Source organism: Danio rerio, chromosome 16 (assembly GCF_049306965.1).
Source record: "Danio rerio strain Tuebingen ecotype United States chromosome 16, GRCz12tu, whole genome shotgun sequence".
In the NCBI taxonomy this organism is placed as follows: domain Eukaryota; kingdom Metazoa; phylum Chordata; class Actinopteri; order Cypriniformes; family Danionidae; genus Danio; species Danio rerio.
In genome coordinates this window covers 49,157,759-49,166,978 of record NC_133191.1, presented here as the reverse complement: position 1 = coordinate 49,166,978, position 9,220 = coordinate 49,157,759, and the positions used below count along the sequence as shown (strand labels likewise).

The following is a 9,220-nucleotide window of genomic DNA, read 5'->3' as shown; positions in this document are numbered from 1 at the left end:
AAAACTATGCTAATCAAAAGGATACGAGTTGAACCTCTGTAGAACAAACATGATTGTTTTTATTTTTTTAAATATTTTTTTCGTTTATGAGGAAAAAGCTTTGTTATGGGTGTGACGTCTCTCCGTTATGGATGTGACACATAAATGTGAAATTGCCGCTTATGTGACTTTGGTAAATCAAATACAATATTGACAGATGCATTTTTGAGTATTTCTAAAGTACTGTCACATACTTGCTTACACTAAGAACAAACCGCGCTAGCTGGGGAATCGAGACAGATTCAGATACAAACGTCTATGTGTGAAAGCACCCTAAGATTGAATTTGCATGCAATTGACAGACAGTCACCGCCAAACTTTTGTGACAAGGCAGCACTGGCTTAATCAGGCCAGTCATCATTCTGTACACTGGCCTGAGCGTCTCGCACACTGCCCCGGGCCATCAGGCAGTCCTTATTGTTGAGCCCTGTTTAATGAAAAAAGATACTGATATCTAAAAAACAAGTACTAACCTGTAAATAGATGAAGGGTTCAGATGGAAAAACCTCTAAATGCCGTTGAAAATGTTCACCTAAAATGAGCTTTTTTTTTATCAGCCACCTATGTTTATGTTCAGTTATTTCACTTGAAAGGCAATGAAAACTTATTCATCACTATAAAAGTGAAATTACTGAGACTACACACAGGATTCAGGGAAAAATGCTAATTTTAGAAGAAAATATCAAATGGCTTTTAGAGGGTTTTGCATCTAAACTCTTCAGATAGTGTGGGTTGTAGATTAAATGTCAAAACAGCTTGCTATGATTACATTTTAGCTCTGAAAACTGCTTTTATTTTGCCTTTCAAAGCAAATTTTATATGATCAAGGTTTTTTTAAATGTTTTGTCAAAACATTTATAGACAAGCTTGACAATATCTCATGCATGTTTTAGTACTTTAGTAGGCTACACAGTAAGTCTGTACAGTTAGCAAGATGTTCTAAACTGCTGGATCATGCTGGTCTTTCATTGTCAGGCTATGGTGAATTGTGCCAAAGAGGCTGGGTTAAGTTGGCACAACTCACCCCCATTTATGATTAATTTCAGCGTATTATTTTATTTTGTGTACTGCATTCTTACATTTTACCACTTAAGCTTTGTGACTTTATCATTGTGAGCTTTGCTGGTAACAACAAATCAAATAGCTATGATGCATTGATGGAAAAGATTTATGATGCAAACATCAGCGCAAAGTGTTGCAAAAATGATGGAGTCGTTCCTAGACGTGACACGCTCAAGAAACTACCCACAACCCAAAAACCTGCTGGTACAGCCAGAGGCGAGCAGAAGTTCACATTCCCCTGCAGCGTCAACAAGCGTGGTGTAAAGTAGTAGGCCAGATCTAAATAGTTGGTGTTCTTTGGTTCCACTATCGCTAACAATGTATGAAACTGAGCTGTGGACGTCCTGAAAGTTGAAGGACAATTCTCCAAAAACTAAATTTACCTCGTTTACTCAAGTATTATGAACACAAGTGAAGATATTTTGAAGAATGCTGCTAGCTGGTACCCACTGACTTCTAGTAGCAAAAAAAAAAAACAATAGATGTCTATCAGTGCAACAAGCAACATTCTTCAAAATATCTTCGAGTAAATAATGGCAGTTTTCATTGTAATTCTAGCACAAACTGAAGCATAAGTGTGTGTTTCCATTACAGTTTAATGCAAAACTTACATTTTCCAAAATCTGTTGTGAAATGAAGGCATTTCCATTCTAGCCATTGTTATGTGAGTAAACTTCAATATTTGCTGGTCAGACCTTGAAAAAACCCCAAAAAACGGTTCAGTAGATATTACAGTAGGTTTACTCAAACCATTGTCAACACACTCTTATTTTTCACATTATCCTACAAATGGCAGGGCAATGTGCTTTACACATTACATGATGCTTAAATATTGTTATATAAAGGCTAAATTGAGTCTGCAGTTTGTAAAAATATATTTGATGTTTTGTGTTGTTCACACTTATTGTCAGATAAACACACAGATAAAGTAGTTCAGGCATGTTTTGAGTGCATTACAGTCCCGTATTACTACGCTGAAGGATTTCAGTTATGTTAATGCAAGGAGCCGGTGTGATGAACAAAGAGCAGGAGTCAGAGAGACAGTTTATTGAAGACAATAGTTTACAGTTTGATCAACAGAAAACAGCTTCAACACACTCCATAGGGGTCATAGTCTCAATTTCACAGAAATCATAGAAAGAGCAGCACACATGTGGTCAGTGACAAAATCAAATCAAATCAAATCATCAGGAATCCATCAGGAATTCATAATTCTGACATCATGCTGTTTTCCACTTCTGCTTCCCATATTGTGCACTTCCTCCTGCAAGCGTCGCAGTCAGAGCTGTATGCAAATGAGGACCGGCTAAAGCATCCTCATTGGTCCATTAGCTCTAGATTAACAGCTCCTCCTCCAGCCAATCAGGTGAGGAGGGAAGCTGACGTCACTCTAATGACTCAGAGGCGAGGACAGAGAAGTGTATAATAATTAACAATCGCTCTTAAATAACAAACTGTGACAGACAGGAGAAACTAAAGAAACCAGACATAAAGCAAACAATGAATACAAGTTGTTTAAAACAACTCTAAAAACTAAGGCCTAACCAAGCCCTAATCCTAACCTAACCCTAACAAACACCCTAACCCTAAACAATAAATCAAGCGTTTAGATGAACTGGGAAAGCAGAAACAGAAAGAAAGAGGTGAGATTTGGCCTCTTTACTGAAAGATGATTATTTCTGTTCTGTATGTCTAACCCTAAACCCTAACCCTGACTGATGATAATTCACTAACAAACACGTTTAACTATCAAACCTTTAACTATCACTAACTTACTCCATAACTAGACCTCAATCTCCGGCATCACCTGTGCGCATCGGCCGCCATTAGACTGACATTTATATTTCATTTATTTATTATTTATTTATTGCCACATCGGCAACTTATGGCTATTTCATAGCAAAATGGATATACATAAAAATTTTACATGATAAAGACAATTTGTAAAATATAAAAATTTGTATTACAATAAAAAGTTACTTGTACAAATATGTAGGATATAAATAAATAAACTTTAAGATTTAAAATACTGAAAGACTCTTTGTGGTACCTTTCTAAAAATGTGCATCAAAGTAGTCTAATAACATTCAAACTTCCACATTCCAACAAAATATGTTTTAGGATAAGAGCCATTACAGTGACATCAGCTTTCCTCCTCGCGTGATTGGCTGGAGGAGGAGCTTTCAGTCGAGAGCTGGTGGACTAGACTGAAACCGGCCCTCATTTACATGCAGCTCTGACTGCAACACTCGCAGGAGGAAGTGCAGAATTTGGGAAGCAGAAGCGGAAAACAGCAAAACAATGTGACATAAATGGAAGTCTGAAAACCTGTTTCCTGCTTCTGATGGGCTCTACGTCATGCTGAACCACTTGGAAAGCATAAACTCCTCATGTTCATCAATTGACTAAAACAGTCTTTATTTTCACTAGTTTCTTAGCCACGGCTGGTCCAGAATCTCATCCACTGTATGCTGGATCTCTTCTACAACATATTGAGGGGACCAGCAGGCAGCAATAAACTCCATGAATCCTGTAATAATTTAAAAGAGAAAGTTGGTTAATTGTGGACACACAACTGACATGTGTGGAAACATCACACACACACACAGAACACGCTCTTTCCAGCAATCTTCTTTCTGCGTTCACACAGCGCAGCATTCCAGCAAATTACCGGTAACATTACAACTTTCAGTAAAATAGCCAGAATGAAATCTCCTGTATTTTAAAAAAGGGTTTTTTTGCTATTAAAATGGGGTTTGGGTAATTTCTGACCCATTAGTCAACAGGAGAGTTGAACAGTGTTAGTTAGAGTCGTCTTCTTACCTGTAGGTATGCTGGAACAATGTCTTGCTATATCCTGCACGATGGTAACCAGCTGATTCATCGTCCTTTTTTCCGCTCTCTCGGGAGATATCACTGTGTCTGGCCGTGGGTGATTCTCTGGATCTGTCAGGAAGAGATGTGTAGAGTTGAGATCAGCTAAAACCCCATTCAACTGATTATTAGAGACTAATGAACGCTTACTGTTTCCTCCTGAAATAATCAGACTTACCATGGAAGATGTGCAACCCACATCCAAAATCTATCAGCTTAATGTGCAGAGGCGGACTGATGACCAGGATATTATGATCGTGGATATCAAAATGACAAATTTCCTTCCTCGTGCACGCTTGAGCCGCTTTCACGATCTGCTGGATCAGTGTGCGAGCGTCTCTCCTCTCCAGGTGTGGGTGCTCCTTCAGGAATTCTGCTAGAGTTCTGCACAGGCCGGGATGCTCTATCACCATCACTATTGACTTGATCGTTCTCTGAAAGCAAATGCAATCAATTAAAATCAAGCACATGACAGCAGTCCTCAGGTCAGTCTTTACACTGGCTTCCAGTTACATTCAGGATAGATTTTAAAGTAGAAACAAGTTTATTTCCCTTACCGCACCGGCATATTAATAACCCACGAGCTCTTCTGAAAATAAGACAGAGTTATGTTCTTGTTCAGAAATGCTTCTTGATTTAAGAATTTTTAGTTACAAAATAAAAAAAAACAATAAGAAACGAGACAAACCCTCTTACAGTGCATATTTCATGTAATGTGCTGAATAAACAGACTTACCCCGTCTGGAAATTTCTCCTCTTTCACCAAAAACCACTCTTGGAGTTTGATGAGGAACCGGCAGGGGGAATCTCTCAAAATGGTCATCATCACCACTTCCTTTGGGAGCTCTTCAGGATAGCCAGGCTAAAGATAAAGAGCACATTAGCTGCAAATCAACAACATATAATCCTGTTTTCCAATATAATGGTAAAAGAAAATCTGTAAATCAGCAGTTTCCCGTATTTTGTGTTTCATGTTTGTTGTGTGTGTTTATTTATGCTTTTGAATTGCATTGTGGGACATATATTATCTGTACTGGTCTTGTCAATTGTGGTGTAAAAACCCGTTCATTTTTGGAAGCTTTGGTATTATCAAGATATTGAGCTAAGCTGTGAAACATTACTTTAACAGGTTTAATACTTAGGCCCCGTTAACACTAATATGTTTTAGTTTTAAAATACGAAACATACCCTCTCTTTAGCTGAATATCAGTTTTAATGATCAATAATGGCCATTATAAAAGTATAACGTACAATAAGTTTATACATTATAGTAAATACAGGCAAGCAATCATTTAATATACAAAATGTACGTGGTTAGAAAACTCGGCAGAGCACAGATAAAGGTCCCATCATAACCGTAAATAAACAGAAAACAGCAGTGAATCACAAAATAATTGACAGATATTTGTATATAGTTTGTACATATTACCACAGCCGTAAACAGACTCATTTATTAAGTGTATTTTGTGAAGCTTTAAATAGACTTACCACATCGCTGTCATACCTGGAATCAGTCATCTTGATGGCAAACTGTGGATGAAAAGTAGAATAAAACATTAGTGAGCAATCAAACATGATTTCTTCAAAGTTTGTCATCTTAACTGGACTAGGGAAAATAGACTTACTCGTTTTCTGTCCGATTTTCTGTATCCAACATAGACGTCGCCAAAGCTGCCCTCTCCTATTTTTTCTCTCACATCATACTTTTCTTCCACTGAAAGATAAAAAAGCATGTTAATTTGAGACAGGTTCAGGTTTTGCCTGAACAGACATTCAATAAAAATACATTCAAATGTAAAAGTTACCAGAACCAGGAGAAGGCCCTATTCTCGGTGTAGATGATGGACTGCTTCGTCCCGAAGGACCAGGAACATTAGACATACTTTGTTCCATTAACTTATCAGTTAATAACTTTCTCTAAAGTATATGAATCAATTTACTGCAATTAATTCTCTGATTGTAAATCTGTTCGCCTTGTCTGAGTGTCCAATGCGGAGCTTCTCAATATTCGTCTACTCTGTCAGGCGTCTGGTTAATTGTGACATTCGCAGAATAGAACGCGTTCTATTTAATCAGATGACGTAGGATGGAGGGAGACCAAGATGGCGGCGCCCTAGGTACAGGTATTCGTTTATTCGTTTATTCTTCTGGATTTAAAAGGTAAAGTGGTATATCAACCTACTGCTTAACACTGGTGATGACATTATAAAATACGCATGGACGTTATGACATCTTTGTGCATGGGGAAAAGAGGCAAGAATAAAGTTAATCACGCAAGGTCGAACTTGATGGCTCAGCATCGGCCTGTAGCTCTGGACTGAATATCCAATGTGATACGGAATCATGATGCGTTGACACTTGTCCGAACTTTAAAAACGAGGTTTTTGTAACTTAGCTGAGCTACAAATGAATAGTTTGAAGACGTCAGCGACGGCGCGACAGTTCTTCTACCGCGGGTAATTTATTTATTATTTATCGAGAAATTAAGCCTTGTGCAACCTAAAAGGCACTTATTTATGCATATACGACCTTTTTGCCTCAAACCATAACAGGAGTAAATAATTTAATTGGTTTGAATGTCAAACGTCAAACTAACTTTACCGCGGTGCTTCACCGGGATGTCGGCGAGCACAGAGCGGCTCTTGTGAAGCAGAGATCGGCGCGCTGAGAGGAAAACTAATCGCTGAACGCAAGTGTACTTGATTGTAAGCGCTACAGTTGAAGGTGCTGTCTAAAGCAACATGATGTTACCGAAAATGTCCGATAAGTAGTTCTCAACATATTAGGAAAGATCGTTCCAGATGAACTTCAGGACAGTGCTGATATTGCTCACCGTGTGGGTCCCAAACGCGCTGATGGCAAACCAGATCGGTCATAATCCTCTTCACTCTGCGCCGCGTTCGTGACATTACTCGGGCTGCAGATTTCTGAAAACTGACTGCATCTATCAAAGTGTCTGTCACCAGATGACAGGGCAGCACGAGACAAGCTGTGGCCTCTCGCGAAGAAAGCACGCGAGGAGGGCAAGAAGGCATCCTTCCGCAACACTTGCGCTGATTGATGGAAACAATTCCCTTGAACTCCGATGTTCAGTGACTGTTTACACCAGAGGACTTTTCATCACGTTTACGTGTTAAATATAATAAGCTTAAGCTGTGTAAAGCTAACACGAATGTGCTGGATTAGTTTTTATTATTACTTTTACCAATCTATTTCCCCCAATTCACTGAATCACCTTAAAACACTGTATTTTGGGTTGTAATATCCAGGGATGGGCAGTATTTATGATACAAGTGTTTAAATATATATTTCAAATACAAAATAGTATTTTGTAATTATTATTTTACAGGGTTTATGAAAATGGGTGAATATTTTGTATTAAAATACTTTAGTGTTTTGTGTTTTTAAAATACTTTGTAAGAAATCTACATGATGACTAGGGATGCAACGATTACAGATTGTGGTTGTACGATTATAGTCTGGGATAATCACGGTTAAAACGGTTATTATGCGTTTTTTCATTTCGAAATAGTACTAGTTTAGAAAATCACATGAAAACTTTAAAATATGAAACCTGAAAGTAAATAGTTTTTGATAGTTTTAAATTTAAGCATCATATTAGTTAAGTATTTCCCATTTAAATAGTACAAATGTAGTCAAAGACTGCTAAACCTCTGTCTGAAAGGCACTAATATGCATGTAAACCTCGTGCCTCCATTGGAAGTAATGAACTTGTGCGCATGAAAAATGGGATATGTGAATGGCCCTTAGTTATCTCCTTTGAAGGAGCAACACAATATTATCCAGCTGCAGGTCCGCAGAACCACAGACGTTTCAGGCACACACAATCTAGACAAACCATGTACTGTTATGACGGATGTTAATGTTATTAATGTCTTCTCAGACATCGTCATAAATATATTTTTACATGTATTGTCAATAAATATTATAGTAAACAATAATAATAATAAACTATTTCACAAATATTGCGATCGAGACAGGCGAATAGAGAACATTGATCATAGACTTGACATCAGTCATCATAGATGATCAGTCATTATTATTTGACAGAGTCAATAGCAGATACTCATTTGCTGACATTGATAAAACATTTTTCAGAGATATATAAACAATCTAATTGGACAGAATTATTTTAAATATAATGGATTCGTTATAATGAAGGAAATAATAGCAAGTTAATATGTTTTGACAATTTTGAGGCATGAAAACAAAAACAATGGTCCCAAAGTATTTCCTGTTTTACACTTTTGATTTCTCTAGCTTCCGAGAATTCAAAGAGAGCCACATATTGATAAATAACTTTATAATAGCTGTTATAACATTAAGTTATGATAAAATTGCCTCTTGTTACAGTTATGAAATAGTTTGATAACTAGCAGGAAATGGACCAATGACATCTCCGCATGAAATGATACATTTTATAAGTGTCCAGTGATTTAATAGTATTTCATTTGCTTAATTTTCATATAACTTTCTTATTAATGATTTCCCATATTAAATATTATAAATGATAGTAAGTCATATATTGTTTTTATATTGTAATATAGTATTGTAATGTAGTCGCAGGTCACGCCCACTGTAAACAAACAAGAGCGCAAGCATGCGGAGAGATGGCGTCAGATAGGTCATTATTGCGTACACGGAGAATCGACACACTAACATTACATGTAAATGTAACGGAGAAGCACTTCTGCAACGAGACCAACAGCCTGTAAGTACATTTAGACTTATTCAGTTGTTGTGTATGGTTCGAGGACATCTAGGGCTCTATCATACACCTGACGCAAGGCAGCGCTCGAAATTAACGTTCTTACTTGGTAGCACCGGTGCTCCCAACCTGAAGTATTTAGGAGCACCAGAAAAAATTTAGGAGCACCCAACAAAAATGAATGATATATTTGAAAAGTTGTATATTAAGGGATTTATTGTATTTGAAAACAACATCAATTGGGACTAACAAAACCCAGAAACAACTATCTAACTAATGCTGTGATGATTTAATATGTGTTCAATAATTCCAAAATGAATGTAGAATAATTATAAAATATTAATGATGACGATGATGACAATAATACTAATAATGAATTACATTTCTCATCATCAAGCTGCCTTGAATGTGCTTTAATGTAAGTTATCTGCTATATAAAGTCCTGCTGTTACTTTATAAAAAATAAATTGATGGTTTGCATCAAACACAAATGAAGCATTGCAGTAAGAAATATTT

At 37.0% G+C, this 9,220-nt stretch overlaps 1 protein-coding gene across 1 annotated transcript; it reads right to left on the bottom strand.

Annotated features, from left to right (window-relative positions):
* Positions 1–2,134: 2,134 nt before the first annotated feature.
* Positions 2,135–8,868, bottom strand: si:ch211-151m7.3. Its single transcript, XM_021467016.3, has 7 exons — positions 5,781–8,868; positions 5,601–5,689; positions 5,464–5,505; positions 4,712–4,837; positions 4,154–4,409; positions 3,925–4,047; positions 2,135–3,631 (listed from the first exon to the last, which is right to left on the bottom strand). The coding sequence occupies exons 1-7, from the start codon at positions 5,866–5,868 to the stop codon at positions 3,528–3,530; spliced, it is 828 nt and encodes a 275-aa protein (XP_021322691.3). The 5' UTR covers positions 5,869–8,868; the 3' UTR covers positions 2,135–3,527.
* Between the last annotated feature and the right edge of the window lie 352 nt (positions 8,869–9,220).

Excerpts from the sequence above, each read along its gene's own strand:
- si:ch211-151m7.3 (XM_021467016.3), bottom strand. The coding sequence starts at position 5,868 with ATGGAACAAAGTATGTCTAATGTTCCTGGTCCTTCGGGACGAAGCAGT. Across the intron at positions 5,690-5,780 it reads AGGGCCTTCTCCTGGTTCTG|TGGAAGAAAAGTATGATGTG; the intron begins GTAACTTTTACA and ends TTTATCTTTCAG. Across the intron at positions 4,048-4,153 it reads TGGGTTGCACATCTTCCATG|ATCCAGAGAATCACCCACGG; the intron begins GTAAGTCTGATT and ends TCTTCCTGACAG.